General features: G+C 41.6%; 1 protein-coding gene across 1 annotated transcript in view; it reads left to right on the top strand.

Moving 5' to 3' along the window:
- Positions 1–16,910, top strand: part of LOC137503123 (farnesol dehydrogenase-like) — a 41,645-nt gene extending 24,735 nt beyond the window's left edge. The window contains exons 4-6 of the mRNA XM_068230583.1: positions 7,925–8,054; positions 16,377–16,523; positions 16,602–16,910. Coding sequence (XP_068086684.1) covers positions 7,925–8,054; positions 16,377–16,523; positions 16,602–16,643 — 319 coding nt within the window. The 3' untranslated portion in view covers positions 16,644–16,910. The remainder of the gene's footprint in view (positions 1–7,924; positions 8,055–16,376; positions 16,524–16,601) is intronic.
- The last annotated feature ends 3,364 nt before the right edge of the window (positions 16,911–20,274 follow it).

Here is a 20,274-nt window from a genome sequence, read left to right as displayed (position 1 = left end):
ATATTATTAGGAATGTATCTTCGAACACCATATTTATTAACATTCAACTGTTTGATATATGTACCAACACAAATATTTACAAGAAAAGGTAAACATTTCCCAAACATACCGGCCACCAAAAGGCACTGGCCTTTTAAGAAGGGAAGAAGAAAGATAATTCACTTCAGGAATAAACACATAACACAGATAGTCAGGGAGTTCATAAATGTATAAATCACATCACTGAGTAACTCGAAACTTTTAGTATTCTTTCTCATTCTCAGGCAAAACACACAACTTCTTGATGGGTCGTTTTATGATACCGGAGTTTGTTCTCACAGTGGCGACCCGTACGAGGTTGTCTTCACCAGGATGAACAGACTCTATTATGCCCATTCGCCATTGCAGAGGTTGTAGGTTGTCATCTTTGATGAACACGAGATCTCCAATTCGAAGATTAGGATGTTTCTCAGTCCACTTGTGGCGCTGCTGCAGAGTGTTAATATATTCCTTATGCCATTGTTTCCAGAAGTCCTGGGTCATCTTTTGAAGATGTTGCCATCTGGAAAGTCTGTTTATGGAACAGTGAACAAGGTCGTGATCAGGAAGTGCAGTAATTTGTTCCCCAATTAGGAAATGAGATGGGGTTAAACAAGATAAGTCTGTAGGATCATCGCTGAGTCTTGTTAGAGGACGAGAATTCAAGCAGGCCTCTATTTGGGAAGAAAGGGTAGTTAGTTCTTCAAAGGTAAGCACCGTGCTACCCATAGTTCTTCGCAGATGGTACTTGAAAGATTTCACCATGGACTCCCAAACTCCTCCGAAATGCGGTGCTGATGGAGGGATGAAATGCCAGGCGATCCCCTTTGTGGTTGCAGCTTCGACAATATTTCTGTTTTGATCAGAATCTTGGAGAAATTCTTGCAGTTCTTTCAGCTCCTTTGCAGCACCAACGAAGTTAGTGCCATTGTCGCTATAGATATTTGATGGACATCCTCTGCGTGACGTGAAACGTCGCAGTGCGGCCATGAATGCATCCGTTGTAAGGTCTGAGACAACTTCCAAATGTACAGCTCTTGTGGCAAGGCAAGTGAAGATGGCGGCGTAGGCCTTGCCCATTCGTTTGCTTCTCAGTGTTCCAATTCTTATAAGAAATGGACCAGCATAGTCTACCCCCACGTTCAGGAATGGTCTTGCAGGGGTGATTCTTTCTTTGGGAAGATTTCCCATCTTCTGTTGATTTGTTGTCAATTTTAATTTGTAGCATGGCAAGCATGAATGAATGCACCCTTTAACGACTTGTCGAATTCTTGAAATCCAATATCTCCCACGTAATGATGATATCAGAAGTTGGGGTCCAGCGTGGAGTAATCTTTGATGTTCACTTAAAATAATAAGTTTCGTGAGGTGATGCTTGGGAGGTAATATACGTTGATGTTTAGCTTCGTAAGAGATGGATGATGCATTGTACAGTCTTCCACCAACACGAAGAAAGCCATGTTGGTCCAGAGTCGGGCTTAAATTCCTAATTTTGCTAGCTGAGTGAATGTTCTTTCCTTGCTCGAGGCAATGAATTTCTTCGCGATAGGATATTGCTTGAACAATCTTGATACATACATTGAGGGAATTACTTATTTCTTGAGGCCTTAACGGGGACATGTCGCGATCATCGGGGTTTCTCCTGCAGTTTGAAGCAAATCTGAGGCAATAGCTAATCGTCCTGAGTAGTCGGTTTAACGAAGAGAATGTGTTTAGAAATGAGTCGTTATGTTGCACAATAACAAGTGAAGTTAATATTCTTTTGTCTGGTATCTTGTTAGGGTCGGAGATAGTTTCTTGTTTCGGCCAAGCTGAGGGGTCTAAGCATAGCCAGGCTGGACCGTGCCACCACAGCATGTTGTTCTTCATGTCTGTTGGTTCAATGCCTCGCGAGACAAGATCTGCTGGGTTATCCTGTGATTTAACATGAGACCAGTGATTCGAGGGAGCAATTTCTTGAATTTCTGCAACCCTATTTGCTACGAAAGTCTTCCATTTAGTGGGGCACGCATTTAACCATGCTAGTACAATTGTCGAGTCAGTCCAAAGCTGTATCTTAGTGAATGGCAGTTGTAGAGAGGCAAGTGTTTTCTTCAGGAGATGGGAGAGCAGTAAGGCACCACACAATTCTAGTCGGGGAATTGAGACTTGCTTTAAAGGTGCGACTCTCGATTTTGCGCATAACAATCTGATAAGAACGTCACCATTGTTGTTCACAGACCTCACGTAAATACAGGCGCCATAAGCGTGATGTGAAGCATCGCAGAAACCATGGATGTCTATGGACTTGATTTTCCCTTCAGCGAGAATACACCTTGGGACCTTGATGCTATTAAGCGTGGGGATCTGATCATATAATTTCAACCAAATATCAAGTAAGTTTACTGGTAAAGGGTCATCCCATCCTGACCTTTCCTGTCAGAGACGTTGCATGAAAACCTTGAAGCTGATTACTACAGGGCTTATAAATCCAAGTGGGTCGAAAATTGAGGATATCGTTGAGAGCACCATTCTCTTTGTGAACGTCGTATCACCCATTAATTCTTGAAAATTTGCGTTACAGTTTATTTGAAACTTGTCCGTGGATGGATGCCAAGTCAACCCTAATGTCTTTACCATGTCACTAACGTTGTCAGTTAACGAGTGCTTAGTTTCTCGTAAGCTTTCTGGGATGGAGTTCAGTAATTCAGGGCTATTGGAACACCATTTTCGCAAAGGAAACCCTGCACGACTGAGAAGCTGTTGTAACTCGATTCGCAGCTCCAAGGCTTCTTCTAAAGTATCTGCTCCAGAAAGACAGTCATCAACATAGAAGTCACGTTTGAGGATCGCGGCCGCTCTCGGGAATTCGGACGCTTCTTCAAGTGCTAATTGCTGGAGACATCTTGTGGACAGGAACGATGCTGCAGACGTGCCATATGTGACAGTGTTAAGAGCATAAGGTTTTAGATTATCTTGAGGATGTTCTCTCCATAGGATGCACTGTAAGTGTCGATGTTTAGGATGAACCATTATCTGGCGGTACATCTTTTCAATATCAGCGGTGAAAGCAATGTTGTGAGTGCGGAATCTCATAACTATTGAGCAAAGATCTTCTTGAATTGTAGGTCCTACCATTAAGATATCATTTAAGGCAGTACCGTTGTCAGTCCTTGCTGATCCATCAAATACGACTCTTGTTTTAGTAGTGCTGCTAGAATGCTTGACAACAGCGTGATGAGGCATATAATATCTTTCTCCTTCAACGGGTTCTGACGGAAGTTCTGTCATGTGTCCAAGGGTCTGGTACTCTCTCATGAAGGTGATGTAATTTTTACGAAGGTCGTCTTGAGTTTGTAGTTTCCGTTCTAATAGATGAAAACGTCGGCTGGCAGTCTGCATTGAGTTTCCAAGTTGCAACTCTCCCTTAAGAGGTAGCTCTACGATGAATCTCCCAGTTTCATCTCTTCTTGTGGTGTCCTTGAAATGGGCTTCACATTCCTTCTCTTCAGGTGAGTGTGTAACATGGTTCACTTCCTCGAGGCTCCAGAACTTCTGAATTTGTATTTCTAAGTTGAGGTCAGATCTGATAAAGAGCGATTTGGTTGGTGTCTCCTCTTCCCTTTCTCGATTGAGTTGTGAATATTCTCCGCTGAGAATCCATCCTAGCTGTGTGTTCTGTAGGCATGGGTACCCTTGTCGGCTTTTTCTTCCGGGTTGCAGGAGCTGTAAGAAAAATTGTGCGCCAATCAGTAAATTGGTAGCCCGAGGGATGTGAAAGTCAGGATCAGCGAGAGTGATGTCTTGTGGAATGTTCCAGTCCTTGCAATTGATATGTGAGACAGGTATATTGCCAGTTATTCTGGGAAGAACAATACATTCCATGTTGAAGTGATAATCGTTGATTGTTGAGTGAACCTCAATATTCACTGCTGTGTTTGCTTGGGATGTGAGTTCACCAAAAGCTTGCAGTGTTATGGCGCTGGTCTTTTTCTTTTTCAGTCTCAGTTGTTGCACCATGTGTTCGGATATAAAGTTACTCTGCGAACCATTGTCGAGTATGGCACGAATTAAATGGAATCTTCCCTGACCGTCCTTGATCTTTACTAAAGCCGTACTCAGAAGTATCTGATTCTTGGATGTGCTTCTCAGAGAATGATAAGATGATTGTTGTGGATTGTTGTTTTGATTTGCAGGAGATGATATATGGTCAGTCTCATGATGCAACAACGTGTGGTGATATTTGTTACATGATCTACATGATGTTTTTGATGTACATGCCTTCCAAGTGTGGGATGAGCTCAGGCAATTGCTGCATAGATGTTTATCCTTTACTACTTTGAACCTTTCATCACAATCTAATTTAAGAAAATCTGGGCACCTATAAAGCTGTTCATCTGAACAGATGCAACATTGTCTTGACGTTGTAATGTATGACTGTTGAGCTGCGATTTTTGACCTTGAACTTGTCTGATGGTTTTGCGATAGACTGGGAGAGGGGTTGGAGGCACAAAGTTGCAATGTCTGACAACGTCTCTCCAAGAACTTAACAAGTTCTTTAAACTCTACAGCTTCGAGATGAGAATGTTTATTTTCGAACTCTAGTCTCAATTTCTTATCCACTCGCGATAGTAGGAGCTCATTTAGGAGAAGATCTAGAATGCTTATCTTAGCATCTAGTGCGTTCAGCGCATCAATGCTACCTCGGAATTTATTTACGAGTTGGCGTATCTCTGTTTCGGTTGAACATACTTTACCCGGTGATTCTAGGATCTGTTTAATATATTCAGCAGCTATTAATTTTGGCGAGTGATACCTGCTCACGAGAAGGTCATAAGCTACAGTAAAATTGGAGTCTGAAATGCCAATATTCCTAATAGCATCCTTGGCTTCACCTTTAAGCGAGGATAACATGTAATGAAACTTCTCAACATTTGACAGATCATTGTTATTAACTATCAGGTTCTGAAAGGTGTCCCTGAAGTGAAGCCAAGTTGTTAATGTACCGTCAAATGTAGGGAGCTTGATTTCTGGCAATTTTATTTGCCTTGCTACATCATTGGTTGAAAGAGAACGTACTTCGTCAGCTAAATGTGAAGTCTGGGAAATGATAGCCTTTCTAAGCTTAGCTTCCAGAAGATCGCTATTATTTTCGAATTCCTGGTGGTAATCGATATGTGAATCGATATTTTCGTCATCATTTAGCTCGAGTTCAGTTTGAATGTATTTGAAATCTTCCTTAAGAGAAAGTAGCCTATTCAGTTTTACTTCGATTAAGGTTGCGTCTGCCGTATCAAGTTCTGAGCTCACAAAGCTTTGTATGCGTGTTAAACCGGCTTTAAGAACGGATCTTTTCTTCATTAGAGCTCTCTTTGTATCGGGATCCATATTGCATTTGTAGAGATTAATACGAATGATTGGTGTCGTCTTTACGACGTGTCAATTCCGTCTAATTTCCGCCTTCTAAATCATGTGGCACGAATGTAACCGTGTAGAATTTCCGTGCCATGGATAATAGTTCTCATATGTCACACTAGATGACGCTACTTGTCATTATAACGATGTGCAATCCGTTGTTTTGTACAGGTCGCTTATTCTCTTTGGCACAAGTTAGTTTGTAAACACTGCGGTAGATGTCGTAATCGAAATGTCCAAGGCAATGCGTTGAAAACACACAAAATCAACATGTTTCACGAAATTGATGCAGTAAGTAATAGTATTTCATTAGATTATATCCTTTGATACCTTGTAAATACCAAAACTTGCCAGGTTCATGGAGTTTGCCGTTGAAATCCACATCCAGGCCGGAGGACCAATGTTAGGAATGTATCTTCGAACACCATATTTATTAACATTCAACTGTTTGATATATGTACCAACACAAATATTTACAAGAAAAGGTAAAAATTTCCCAAACAAATATCATTGGGTATTTGGAATCAAAAACAAATTGGCAAATATAATCAAAGAAACTAAAGGAAGGTGAAGTTCATGGAGAATTGTTGCAACCGTTTGAAATAAAGACAGGCGTCCTAGGAAAGGTTGGAAGAATTCGGAACTCAGAACTTGAACGTTAAAGGATAACCCCACTACCTAGGAAGAAAATAACGAGGAATTAAAGTCATCAGACTGTCATGTACTCGTAAGGTATGGATGGATGGTCAGGCAATGTTACCTAGCAACCGTGCTGGCTATGACTTATGTCTGGTGTTCATCTGAAATCAGCAGCTGTTGATGGATGGCCATGACCAACAGACATACTTACGGTCACTTCATTTTCGCAAAGGAAAAATGTTTGCTAATGGTTTTTTTTCTGTCCGTCGCTCATTTTGTTTACCAACGAGGTCAAGTTTGGAAGAGATGGAATCTTAAATTTGCATAACACACAGACGTAGGCAATTGTAAATCCTCATTGTACTCTTGTCGCTAATCATCATCAGTACTCTGGATGCAATGTGTGTTCAGTTGATCGCCCGAAGCATGCTACCCCGACGACTGAACGGACCAGCATATTAGACCTTCTTTAGGGACACGTTGCCTGTACTACTGGAACATTTACCCCTAACAGTTCACCGTACCATGTGGTCCATACATACCAGTCAACTTCAGTTTGCATGAACGCCGGTGCTTGGACAAGAACTTCCCACGACAGTGGATCGGGCATCGATGGACTGTGCTTTTGCCTGCCTGGTCTACTGGGCTTCTATCGGTGGGTATACAGTAAAAATGTGGTGTACGCTATTCCAGTTAACGACATCAATGAACTGCAATAGCGTATCAATAACGCCTGCGCAGCTGTTCGGCAGGGACTTCGCCAGTCCATGTTAAGAGTGTTCATGGCGGACACTTTAAGCATCTTCTGTGATGTGACCAGTATTAAGATACACCCTGTAGTCACGAAGGTGTCACTTCTTCCCGTCTGTAGTGTGTATAATGAGGAGTTTCCCCCATCTTAGAAGCTCTGCAGTTTGGACTCGATGATGAAAGAGGCAACCTTCTCGTGCGTACCGACTCGTTAAGTTCTCTGCCGTCTATCGACGCCTGCATCCCACAACACTTACTCGTGCAGGAGATTCATGACTTTCTAGACGAGTTGTGTGATGCTGGTACCAGAATCACTTCCGTATGGCTCACAAAGCCACATTGGGATTGCGGAAATGAACTTGCGGATGAAGCTGCAAAAGAAGACGTACTTTTACTAGGTAGACCCGTCATTGTACCACCTGGGGATATTTGTTCTCAGGTACGGTGAACCATCTTGGCGTCCTGAGAATCGGAGTGGCTATCTGTCCGAACTTTCATCCAGCTGGGAGCAATTAAAAAGACAACTGTCGTGTGGCGGTCCTCTTTCCGGCCTTCACGGAGGGAAAACGAAGTTTACTGTAGGCTGAGGATAAGTCATGGAATATGTACACATTCCCCATTGTGTTCTTGTGGTGCCGTTTTTACCGTAACCTACATCCTCTGTACCGATCTCTCTGACCTAAGACCTAACCTCCCTCGGTCTGCAAGAGACACTCGAACTCATACAAAACGATGCCGATAATAATGCTAATCTCGTCATTCGTCGATTAATCAAGGGCATATACATTTCAAGTGTACTGTTACTCTGGGAATTTACGTCTCCTTTTGATGCGTTTGTTACCTTTTCGTAATAATAATAATTTTCGTTTTATTTTAAATTCATTTTCTAATTCCTCCGTCAATACATACATTATTTTATTTTTGTTTCCCTTTAATTTGTTCAGAGATGATGATTAACCACTTGTACTTCCTCTTAAAACAAGAATCACAAACACCACTTATAGGGGATGTTTATTCCATTCTACCTTCTCTTTACACTGTAACCACCACCGCAAGCACTCCTAACCAAAGGACAAACTTCACCTCCGAATTTTGTATGTTCATATCTATGTTGTCTTTTCAGCATTGCTGGTCATTTGCCTCCTCGATCTGGCAAAGGCTCCATGTACGCGGCGTCCAAACACGCCGTCAGGGCGCTCACGGAAGGTCTGAGGAAGGACTTCGTTGAACACAAGGAAAACATCAAGATTACGGTAAGTTTTGACACCCCTGGACGGCTGATGCATGGTTAGTTCAAAAGAATCTGACAGACTACTCCTGCAAAATCTTGCGTCAATCTGTTCCACATGATGTGTTTTATCTCTGAATTCATGTATCGGCCAATAGTGGATCACGTCATTTCAACTGGCTACTTCTGGCTTTGATGTCTGCCCAGTACTTTCGCATGCGTTCTCAGTGTCGTTCTTTCCTTTCCTGTGTCTTGTCTCGGAAACCGTGGAATGCTTGAAGTTTCTTTTTAAGTGGTACACGCTTCTGGATGTCATTACGTGTGATTTCCCATTTCTTCAAGGTCTCTATCCACCTAAATGAACCAAGCCCCTTCAGTTTTCTTCTGCTAAAAGAAGGTAAAGATGCTGTGGTCATTCTTGTTTCGTGCACTCGTGTCACTTGGCCATAAAAGATAATTCGTTCTTTCCGGATGGTGTCGGTAATCCTCCCTCCGTGGGTGTATAGTTCGTCGTTATGCCATCTTTTGTACTCCCCTTTGTCTTTGACCGGACCAAAGATCTTTCTCAAAATATTCCTTTCTCAGTTTCTAGAGCAGGCCTCTTTTGCTCTGAAAGATATGGATCTTTTATTGTAGACGCCCTTGGTTAAATGGTATGTCATTTCCATTTTGTTCATCCGAAATGTAAAGGCATATTTATCTGACAAGTTTGGTGATATCAGTTCTCCCAGATACTTGAACTTATCCACTCGTATCATTTTGCCCTCTCCCACTGTGGGCACTCTGGGTGCCAGATTGATATTAGTTAACAATTTTGCTTTCTCAAAAGAGATCTGGAGGCCTGCCTTCGCTGCTTGTGTTTCAAGCTGAAAAACCTGTTTCATGGCTATGTTTAAGGACTCGGAAAAAATTCAAGATCGTCTGCAAGGGCTAGGCAATCAACACCAACATTTTGGATTTTGCATCCTAGCCTAACTCCTATTTGAATTCCTTGATCATTCAGTTCTTTACGCCGCTCCCGGATGACCTTTTCAAGGACACAGTTGAAGATTAGAGGCGATAGTCCATTTCCTTGCCTAACTCCTGTCTTGATATCAAAAGCGTCTGAAATCTCTCCCCTGAACTTCAGCTTCGAAGTGGTGTTGGTCAATGTTTGTAGGATTATTGTTCTGGCTTTGTTGTCTCAGCAAAATTCCTTTTAAATTCCTATCAGGGAGGTGCGATCTATCGAGTCATACGCCTTTTTTAAAATCTGTGAACGTCACAAGAAATTCTTTATTTCTGAGATTCAAATATAAAAGGATGGATTTGATGTTCAAGATTTGTTCCCTGCAAGAACGCCCTTTCCTGAAACCTCCCTGATATTCACCGATTTGTGGGTCTAATTGTTCTGCTGCTCTCGTTTGAAGGGCTTCCAGAATCTTGTATGTTATCAGGAGGAGATAGATACCACGGTAGTTGTTCACGTCTGTTTTATCACTTTTCTTATGAAGGAGGTGAATCAATGCTGAAGTCGTGCCATTCGGAAGATCTCTGTTTCCCAATTCTCGCAGATAATTTCTATTACTTTATCCAGACTTTTGTCACCTGCATACTTCCAAAGTTCAGCAATTATAGAATCCTCGCCTGGTGCCTGTTATCCTGAAGTGGCTCAGGCGGCAGCGCGCCGGCCTCTCACTGCTGGGTTCCGTTGTTCAAATCCCGGTCACTCCATGTGAGATTTATGCTAGACAAAGCGAAGGGGGACAGGTTTTTTCCGGGTACTCCGTTTTTTCCTGTCATCTTTCATTCCAGCAGCACTCTCCAATATAATTTCATCTGTCAGTCATTTATCATTGCCCCAAAGGAGTGCGACAGGCTTCGGCAGCTGGCACCATTCCTATCTTCGTCAGTGGAGGGGGGCTTAATCATTCCATTCTTGACCCGGTCAAATGACTGGAAACACTCTGTGGATTTTCATTCATTTTCGTTTCTTCTTTCGTTGGTGGCGATGAATTGGGATGAATCCGCAAAACTTCTTCAAAAGGAAATGTGGAATTTGGAATTTCACAATTCAAAAGGGATGCAAAATATTTCACCAGAATCAGGCAATTGTCCTTATCATTGTGAGCCATTTTACCCTTGGGGCTTCTGAATTGTAGGCTTGGAGGATGGTATTTGCGAAGATTCCTCTTAAAGGTTCTATAGAACTTTCGTGTATTGGACTTCTAGAAGTCTTGTTCAATTTTTACTAGCTGCATCTTGACAAACATACGTTTGACCCCATGGATGGTCTTTGCAGCATGTTTTCTGGCGTTCAGAAAGTTTGTCCTGTTAGTATCGTTGTCACTAGAGTCCCATCCCTGTCAAGCAAGTTGTCTTTGTCTTATTGCCTCACAACATTCACTGTTTCACTATGCATACTTCCTTAGTTTTGAAGGTAAAATGGTCTTCATTGCTGTTCCAACCAGGTCCTCTTGTAGTTATTCCCAGTTCTCGGGATTCAGGATTTTGTGTGAATTCTCGGGTGGACCTCAGCTTTTCTATGTCAAATCTATCAATCATTTTCACCTGTGTATTTCTCGAGTTTATAGGAAGCAGTTTAACTTTAATCTTTCAGAGATAGTGATCTGAGTCTGAGTTGGCATTTCTTAGAACTTTGACATTCTGACATCATTCCGGGTGATGGCAATATGATCAATTTGAAATTCTACAAGATTGGGATTACGGGATGTCTAAGTCTTCTGTTTCGTTGGTAAGTGTTTGAAGGCTGTTGATTTCAAGACTAGATCGAATGCCCTACACAACTCCACAAGTCTCTCTCCATTGAGATTTGTTTTTCTATCCGCTGGGTAACTTCCAATAATTTCTTTTCTTTGTCATGCCGGGCATTGAAATCCCCAACCAAGTTGATGGTGTCCTTGTCTGGAAATGTAGAATTGATATCTTCTAGCTCCTCCCAAAACTCGTCAGTTCCTTCCGGATCCTTCTTACTTGCCTGGTTGGTGGGCGCGTGGACATTCACAATGGTGTACATTTTGTTTGTGCAACAGAAGGAAAGAGAAGAGACTCGACTATTAGGAGAATTGAGATCCGTGATAGAGTTCAGAATTTTCTTGCTGATGACACATTCCGTCCCGAAATGAGGGACAGTTTTTACGACGCACTTTCCAATTTTTCTTTCAAAATTCTGTAACCTTCTGATTCGAAGAGATGTTCATCAGTGAATGGTATTTGAATGTTTGATCTCTGAAGGTTTTATTTATTTATCTATTCATTTATTACGAAGACCAATGTAATTTGGTGTAAAGCTCAGCCATGTTAAATAGTCTCATTATATAAAGGCCATTCAGAAAACGAAACGATCCGGAGGCTGTAAAATGAACAACTGTACCGCTATTTCAAAAGTATTGCCCAGCACTGTTGAGGCACTTGTCACACTGCGACACAAGTCGGCGAATGGCCATCTCGTAAAATTCCTGGGGCTGCGTTGTGAACCAGTTCCCAACGTAGTGCTTGACGTCTGTGTCCGAGGTGAATTGTTTGTCTCTCAGAGCCTCCATTAACTCACACGGGATTTTTTGGGGGTGGCGACGATCTTCCATGCTTCCACTGGAGACTTTGTCGTTTTGACTCGAATTTGAAGTGGTGACACCATGCCTCGTCTCTAGCGACCACGCGTGACAGGAACTCATCCCCTTTCTTGGCATAGCGCATCAGATGTGAGAGGAGAGGTCCATTCGACATGCTTCCTATGCTGGTCGAATACTGTGAGGCACCAATTGGGCGCACTTTTAGCGAAATTTCAGTCTCTCCTTAATGATGCGTGAACACACCCGACGATCACTCCTAACTCTGCGGCAATGGCTGCTACCGTAACTCGCCCGTCTTACATAATGAGGGCATCCACCTGCTGGACAATGGCCTCGGTAATGCGGTGTGGCGTTCCAGACCGTGCTTCATCGGCCAACAACATGCGGTCTTCCCTGAATCGCTTGACCCTTGCAACGGACGTGCAGTGCTCTCCGTGCCATTCTTCGATGAATTTTCGTTCTCCTCACTACTTCTGCTGCCAGAAAACGCTCTACACCCCTTTGCTCTTCTTTCGAAGCCTCCATTTCACTGTTTGCAGCAAGGCTGGCTGCAGTGGACGATCAACGCATGCGCGTGCTCCCTCTGTGGTCACGTGGTGTGCACCCATGTCCCTCTAGCGGTGAGTTTAGGACCTCAGCGCTCTTATAAGGACCGCGCCTTCTTTCATAGGCAATTGCATTACGACCTTTTCATCAATTTTCATTTTATAGCCACATGCTCATTTCTTTATGAATGGCCCTCAGTTATCATTTTTATGTATTTTAAGTACGGGTGGTGTCTGTTGTTGCTGACGCGCTTATAACAAGTATCAAACTGACAGTGGAGCATGATCACTGCCAATTTCACGCCATCTCTTGCTGTAGATTTTAATAAGAATGTTCATGTTTGTGGGTTACTGTAGTCACGTCCTAGTTCGTGAACCATGGGCAACGGCTGAGTGGTTTAGTAAGTGGTCCAGAGATTCGGGATACCAGTTGCTGTGGGATGGGAGTGGGCATCTCGGACATATTCTGAGTCGTGGCCCTCCTTGTGCTCAGGCGGCTAGGACTATAAAATTCACCGGTGGTTCATAACCCGTTAGAGGGGAGATCCTCATTTGGACTATGTGCAAGTAGGGTATCATCCTGCTTCATGAATTTACCGAGCTCAGAACATTTTAAGCAAGCCTCGGACCTATGGGAGTAACGGAGTCCCACTCCCATTTGACAGGCGAGGGACTCCTTGGAAACAACTTGGCGAAAGAAATGGAATTCGATGGGGAGCTATCAATATTAATGGGGATTATGGAAGAAAGAAGGTAGAACTGGCTGAGTCAGCAAAGAGGATGCATCTGGATGTGCTAGGAGTAAGTGATATTCGGGTAAGGGGAGATAACAAGGAAGAGATAGGAGATTATAAAGTGTACATGACGGATGTTAGAAAGGGAAGGGCAGAGTCTGGGGTAGGGCTCTTTATCAGGAATACCATTGCACGCAACATAGTTTCTGTTAGGCACGTAAATGAGCGGATGATGTGGGTAGATTTGTCAGTTGGAGGAATTAGGACAAGAATTGTTTCCATGTATTCACCATGTGAGGGTGCAGATGAGGATGAAGTTGACAAGTTTTATGAAGCATTGAGTGACATTGTGGTCAGGGTCAACAGCAAGGATAGAATAGTGCTAATGGGCGATTTCAATGCGAGAGTTGGGAATAGAACTGAAGGATACGAAAGGGTGATTGGGAAATGTGGGGAAGATATGGAAGCTAATGGAAATGGGAAGCGTTTGCTGGACTTCCGTGCTAGTATGGGTTTAGCTGTTACGAATACATTCTTCAAGCATAAGGCTATTCACCGCTACACATGGGAGGCTAGGGGTACCAGATCCATCATAGACTATATCTTAACAGACTTTGAATTCAGGAAATCTGTTAGGAATGTACGAGTTCTTCGCGGATTTTTTGATGATATAGACCACTATCTGATCTGTAGTGAACTAAGTATCTCTAGGCCTAGGGTAGAGAAATTGAAATCTGTCTGCAAACGAATAAGGGTAGAAAATCTCCAGGACGAGGAAATTAGATAAAAGTACATGGATATGATTAGTGAGAAGTTTCGAACAGTAGACAGTAAGCAGGTTCAGGATATAGAAAGTGAATTGGTGGCATACAGGGATGCTGTAGTAGAAATAGCAAGGGAATGCTTAGGAACAACTGTGTGTAAAGATGGAAAAAGGCGAACATCTTGGTGGAATGATGAAGTGAGAGCAGCCTGTAAACGTAAAAAGAAGGCTTATCAGAAATGGCTCCAAACAAGGGCCGAGGCAGACAGGAATTTTTACGTAGATGAAAGAAACAGAGCGAAACAAATAGTTGTTGAATCCAAAAAGAAGTCATGGGAAGATTTTGGTAATAACCTGGAAAGGCTAGGTCAAGCAGCAGGGAAACCTTTCTGGACAGTAATAAAGAATCTTAGGAAGGGAGGGAAAAAGGAAATGAACAGTGTTTTGAGTAATTCAGGTGAACTCATAATAGATCCCAGGGAATCACTGGAGAGGTGGAGGGAATATTTTGAACATCTTCTCAATGTAAAAGGAAATCATCCTGGTGGTGTTGTGAACAGCCAAGCTCATGGGGAGGAGGAAAATGATGTTGGTGAAATTATGCTTGAAGAAGTGGAAAGGATGGTAAATAAACTCCATTGTCATAGGGCAGCAGGAATAGATGAAATTAGACCTGAAATGGTGAAGTATAGTGGGAATGCAGGGAAGAAATGGCTTCATAGAGTAGTAAAATTAGCGTGGAGTGGTGGTAAAGTACCTTCAGATTGGACAAAAGCAGTAATTGCACCTATCTATAAGCAAGGGAACAGGAAGGATTGCAACAACTATCGAGGTATCTCATTGATTAGTATACCAGGCAAAGTATTTACTGGCATCTTGGAAGGGAGGGTGCGATCAGTCGTTGAGAGGAAGTTGGATGAAAACCAGTGTGGTTTCAGACCACAGAGAGGCTGTCAGGATCAGATTTTCAGTATGCGCCAGGTAATTGAAAAATGATACGAGAGGAATAGGCAGTTGTGTTTATGTCTCGTAGATCTAGAGAAAGCATATGACAAGGCACCGATGGAAAAGATGTTCACTATACTGGGGGACTATGGAATTAAAAGTAGATTATTAAAATCAATCAAAGGCATTTATGTTGACAATTGGGCTTCAGTGAGAATTGATGGTAGAATGAGTTCTCGGTTCAGGGTACTTACAGGGGTTAGACAAGGCTGTAATCTTTCACCTTTGTTGTTCGTAGTTTACGTGGATCATCTGCTGAAAGATATAAAATGGCAGGGAGGGATTCAGTTAGGTGGAAATGTAGTCAGCAGTTTGGCCTATGCTGACGACTTGGTCTTAATGGCAGACTGTGCCGAAAGCCTGCAGTCTAATATCTTGGAACTTGAAAATAGGTGCAATGAGTATGGTATGAAAATTAGCCTTTCGAAGACTAAATTGATGTCATTAGGTAAGAAATTCAACAGAACTGAATGTCTGATTGGTGATACAAAATTAGAACAGGACGATAATTTCAAGTATTTAGGTTGTGTGTTCTCCCAGGATGGTAATATAGTAAGTGAGATTGAATCAAGGTGTAGTAAAGCTAATGCAGTGAGCTCGCAGTTGCGATCAGCAGTATTCTGTAAGAAGGAAGTCAGCTCTCAGACGAAAATATCCTTACATCGGTCTGTTTTAGACCAACTTTGCTTTACGGGAGTGAAAGATGGGTGGACTCAGGATATCTTATTCATAAGTTAGAAGTAACAGACATGAAAGTAGCAAGAATGATTGCTGGTACAAACATGTGTGAACAATGGCAGGAGGGTGCTCGGAATTAGGAGGTAAAGGCTAATTTAGGAATGAACTCGATGGATGAAGCTGTACGCATAAACCGGCTTCGTTGGTGGGGTCATGTGAGGCGAATGGAGGAGGATAGGTTAGCTAGGAGAATAATGGACTCTGCTATGGAGGGTAAGAGAAGTAGAGGTAGACCAAGACGACGATGGTTAAACTCAGTTTCTAACGATTTAAAGATAAGAGGTACAGAACTAAATGAGGCCACAACACTAGTTGCAAATCGAGGATTGTGGTGACGTTTAGTAAAATCACAGAGGCTTGCAGACTGAACGCTGAAAGGCATAACAATCTATAATGATAATGTATGTATGTATGTATGTATGTATGTATGTATGTATGTATGTATGTATGTATGTATGTAGAGGAGATGGTGTTTAATTCCTTGGTGAGATCCCTATTAGAGTATGGTTCCAGTCTATAGCACCCTTACCAGGATTACTTGATTTAAGAATTAGAAAATATCGGAAGGGATAGCAGAACCATTTATTCAGGGTGATTTCCGACAAAAGATAGTGGTACGGAAGTATTGCAAACTTCGGGATGGGAAGATTTGGAAGTACGGAGATCAGCTGATTGACTGAGCGGTAGGTTCCGAGCTGTTAGAGGATAAATGGCATGGGATGAAGTTAATGGATGAATTAGTTTGAGTTCACAACATGAAGATGCAATTGGAATTAAAGACGACAAATTGGGGTAAATATTCTTTCATAGGAATAATTAGGAATGGAAATGTTTTCCAGAGGGAGATGCTCGATAAATTTCCAACTGCTATGAAATGATTTAAGAAAATTATACGTAATTTTTGATAGAGATTGTGCCACCTAGGCACATGAATGGTGACGGGCATATAGCCTACCTCTCCTCTCAACGACTCACTTCTTTTGATTGCAGAGTGTGAGCCCAGGAGTAGTGAATACAGATATTTTTAACACTTCTCCCAGAATCGACGCAAATATGTTTTATAGCCTTCCAAATCTGAACTCTGAAGATGTCGCCGACGCAGTCATCTACGCCATCTCGACGCCTCCTCATGTCCAGGTACTAAGATGTATTTTTAGAATCCTGACAATATTCTTATGAGCAGAGAATGTGGCTAATCTGTCATTTCTGTTACAGATTCATGAAATCATTATCAAACCCGTTGGAGAACCAATTTGATATACTAGAGTCCACGGTGGAATCCAGTTCGTCCTGTGAGAGACCCTGAATAGAATTCTGTAGCCTAACGATTCACGTAAATAAATACATTGTAATGTACAATTCATTCTATCATTCATTTCCACTCTACTGTTTCAGTATTGTTGAAGATAGCCCTCCTCGTGGCTATGATATTTAAGGCGTCAAGTCTCTCGCACCGTGGTTAGCGGTTCGAATGCCGCCGGTGGAAAAAGTAAGATGTCAAAATTCCCTTTTGTAAAATCAATCTACCAAGAATATGCATTTCAATAAATGAATATCAAATTGATGAACATGAGTTTATTTTCGCCTCACGAGTCGTTTTTAGAGACATCTGTATGCAGTTCACAGTCGACAAGCGTAGGATTCAGTGCAATTAAAGGGAGAAGCTGACTCACTGCCTTTGAAATAATCAATTCTCTAGAGTACGAAGAGATGAGGCATGTTTGGCAAATGAGCCTTCTACATGTCTCTCTTCGGTAGATATTGGGCTCGAATCTCACTGTCAGCAGCCCTGAAGATGGGTTTCCCACTTTTATACCAGACTTCCTTCACAGTCCTAGCCTTTTCCTAAACCCCCATAAGGCCTATCTGTATCGGTGCGACGTAAAGCAACTTGTAAAAGAAAAGTCTCTCAGTCATGGCCATCCATCAATACTTCACTTCACAGCCTGCACATTTTGTGCCGTTAAATTCACATGACCCCCAGCCATGAGGCATATTTATGAAAAAAATGGGCTGGGCAAGGAAGCATTTAGGGAACGAATACGCAAACTTGAAATAGCCTACCAAACGTGACGTACGATCTACAACAAGAAATCCCTTTCCCAAAACATTAAGACACGTCACCATGAAGTAGTTCTGAAGCCAGTAGTTATGCATGCAGACGAAACGCTATCCCTAAATACTAATAAAGGACTCCCCGAAGAAATGGAGAGAAAGACCACAGAATCATTAAAGGAATCATGGGTTCCAATTACAAGAATGACATGCATCAGAAATGATCCAGCAAAGAAGACCTCCAACAAGATATATCGTATGCTGCCCTCGTTTCATCATTCCACAAAGATGTTCGTTTTTTTTTTTCATCTTTATACACAGCTGTTCCTAGACATTCCATTACTGTTTCTATTACAACATTCCTGTATGTCACCCATACTACGTCTATATACTGATCCTGACTGAAGTGTAAAATTTCGAATTTTTTACTAATCATATCCACGTACTTCAAATTTCCTCGTCCTAGGGATTCTCTCCTCTTATTCGCCCGCAGACAAACTTCACTTTCTTTATCCAAGGCCTAGAGATACTTCCTTCACTACAGTTCAGACAGTGGTATGTAATAAAATGTCCCCGGTATACCCGCAAATCCCTAACACACTGTAATAATGAGGTAGGAGAGGTTGAACCCTCATGTCGGCTCACAGACGAATAACACCAAGAAATATGCTCAAGGTTTAACGCGTCCATGCGACGGACGAATAATAATAATAATAATAATAATAATAATAATAATAATAATAATAATAATAATAATAATAATAATAATAATAATAATAATAATCAGTGTCATATACCCCCACACCTTATGAACACAGCGGAGGGGATTGGAATTGAATTCATGCTTTTGGCACGCAATGAAGTGATTATAAGTTATATACCACCTTCTCTACTATCCTTATGGCAAACATATTTCCACGAACCGGATTCAATCGGTAAGCTGGTGTCAGATATATTTTTTCCACTCCAATAAATTACAATGCGTTCTTATCATAATGATAACATTTTTCTGAATTCCTCTATATAAATAACGCAACATCACATTTTTATTCCACACCGAAGACGTCCATGCAAATGGATTTATCAAAGGTAGAAATTACGAGCATAACTTTGACATCCTTTCGTTCTTGAATCAAGACTTTGAAATAGCGAGTGCAGAATACATGGACAGCCCTAAGTATGCCATAACGACTCGAGTCAAGTAGGAAGTAATTTGATAGGTCGTGTGAGGAGAGAGAGAATTGCACTGTCATGGTCAATGTTTTAAGGAGCTTTGTGCAGGCCAAGTTCTCAGTACTTATAACAACGCTTTGGGTGTAACATTCTTTATTACATGCAGCGCTGGGAGGGTCGTATTGCAGTCGTTACAGGAACTAGTTCCGGAATTGGAGCTGCGATAACGTATAACTTACTCGATAATGGCGTGAACGTCGTAGCTTTGGCACGGAGGGTTGAAAAGATAGAGGTGAGTACAGCAAGTCATTTATAAACTGACTGCACAGGAGTGATAACTAATAGCGGCTGAGACAATGAAAATGTCCAACATAATGATGCAATACCAAATACATGAGATATAGTACAGGACAGTCACTGCTGTTATCACAAATATAGCGGACAGGATGACAGTGGCGCTCCTCGTGACAGGACCTGACAAACTGGCGCCAAACTGGAAAGATTAATGCATTTCTTACGGAAACAAGGAAATATTTAACAAATTCAGTAAATTCAAATATTCACGTTTAAGACGAATTAGTTATCAACATGTGACGATTAAGGAGACAAACCAAAGCCCAAAACATAAAATACGATATATTTATTACAATATATATTGGCAATGGAGTAGTCTATTGACAGAATCAAGCTGTTACAAATGCATTTATTTATTTATTTATTTATTTATTTATTTATTTATTTATTTATTTATTTATTTATTTATTTATTTATTTATTTATTTATTTATTTTGGCTTTGACATTTATTGCTGCACATTTCTTGCCATTATTTTCCTTTTCTTCATTGATATAACACTGACTAAGCACGTTCAAACATTTACCAACAAAATGATCGGCACATTCATTGTAAATGCAGTTAACAGAATTAATATTAACAGCTTGTATTGATCTTGTTTTGACTTGGCATCTGCCTTCATATAAATTATTATTATTTATCGATACGGCCACCTGTGGGCCAGTTTACACAATCTTCCTTCTGTCCCGCAGACTGATGCCCTTCTTCTCTTTACGCTCTCGCAAAGATTCTTGAGTCTTTGCCTTCTTTTTGCTCGCTCTTCCACCGAGATGTTATGTGGCTTCGCTAAATGATGCCCTTTCTTTTATATCCTCCTCCTTGTTACCTATTTCTGCCAAGTCATTGTGCACCTGTGTAAGCCATCCCGGTTGTTTTTTCCACTTTTCCTGCAGAAGAAATATCCTGTTGTCCAATCTCTCAACGTTCATTCTTTTGACATGCCCATAAAACGCCAGTCTCCTTTTCCTCATCACAGTCGTGATTCTTTCTACTGTCTTGTAAAGCACCAAATTCGATCTTAACCGGAATGTGTTTGGGTCACTCGTCGACTTTCTTGGGTCTAAGATTTTTCGTAAGAATCTCCTTTCTCTTTTTTCAAGGACTGCCTCAGCCATCCTCGTCAAGGTTTCTGCTCGATAAAGGCACTTCGTTCATGTAAACAATTTAAAAGCTTATCTTTAAATATACCTGCAATCTTATTGTAAATCACATTTGCTGCTTCATATTGGTAAAAAGGAAGGGCAATGTGATATTGTTAAATCAAAATATGTGAATTTCTTACAACAACACCCGACAGTGCATTGCGA

Source organism: Anabrus simplex, chromosome X (genome assembly GCF_040414725.1).
Source record: "Anabrus simplex isolate iqAnaSimp1 chromosome X, ASM4041472v1, whole genome shotgun sequence".
NCBI classification, from domain to species: domain Eukaryota; kingdom Metazoa; phylum Arthropoda; class Insecta; order Orthoptera; family Tettigoniidae; genus Anabrus; species Anabrus simplex.
This window is presented reverse-complemented; position numbering and strand designations above follow the sequence as displayed.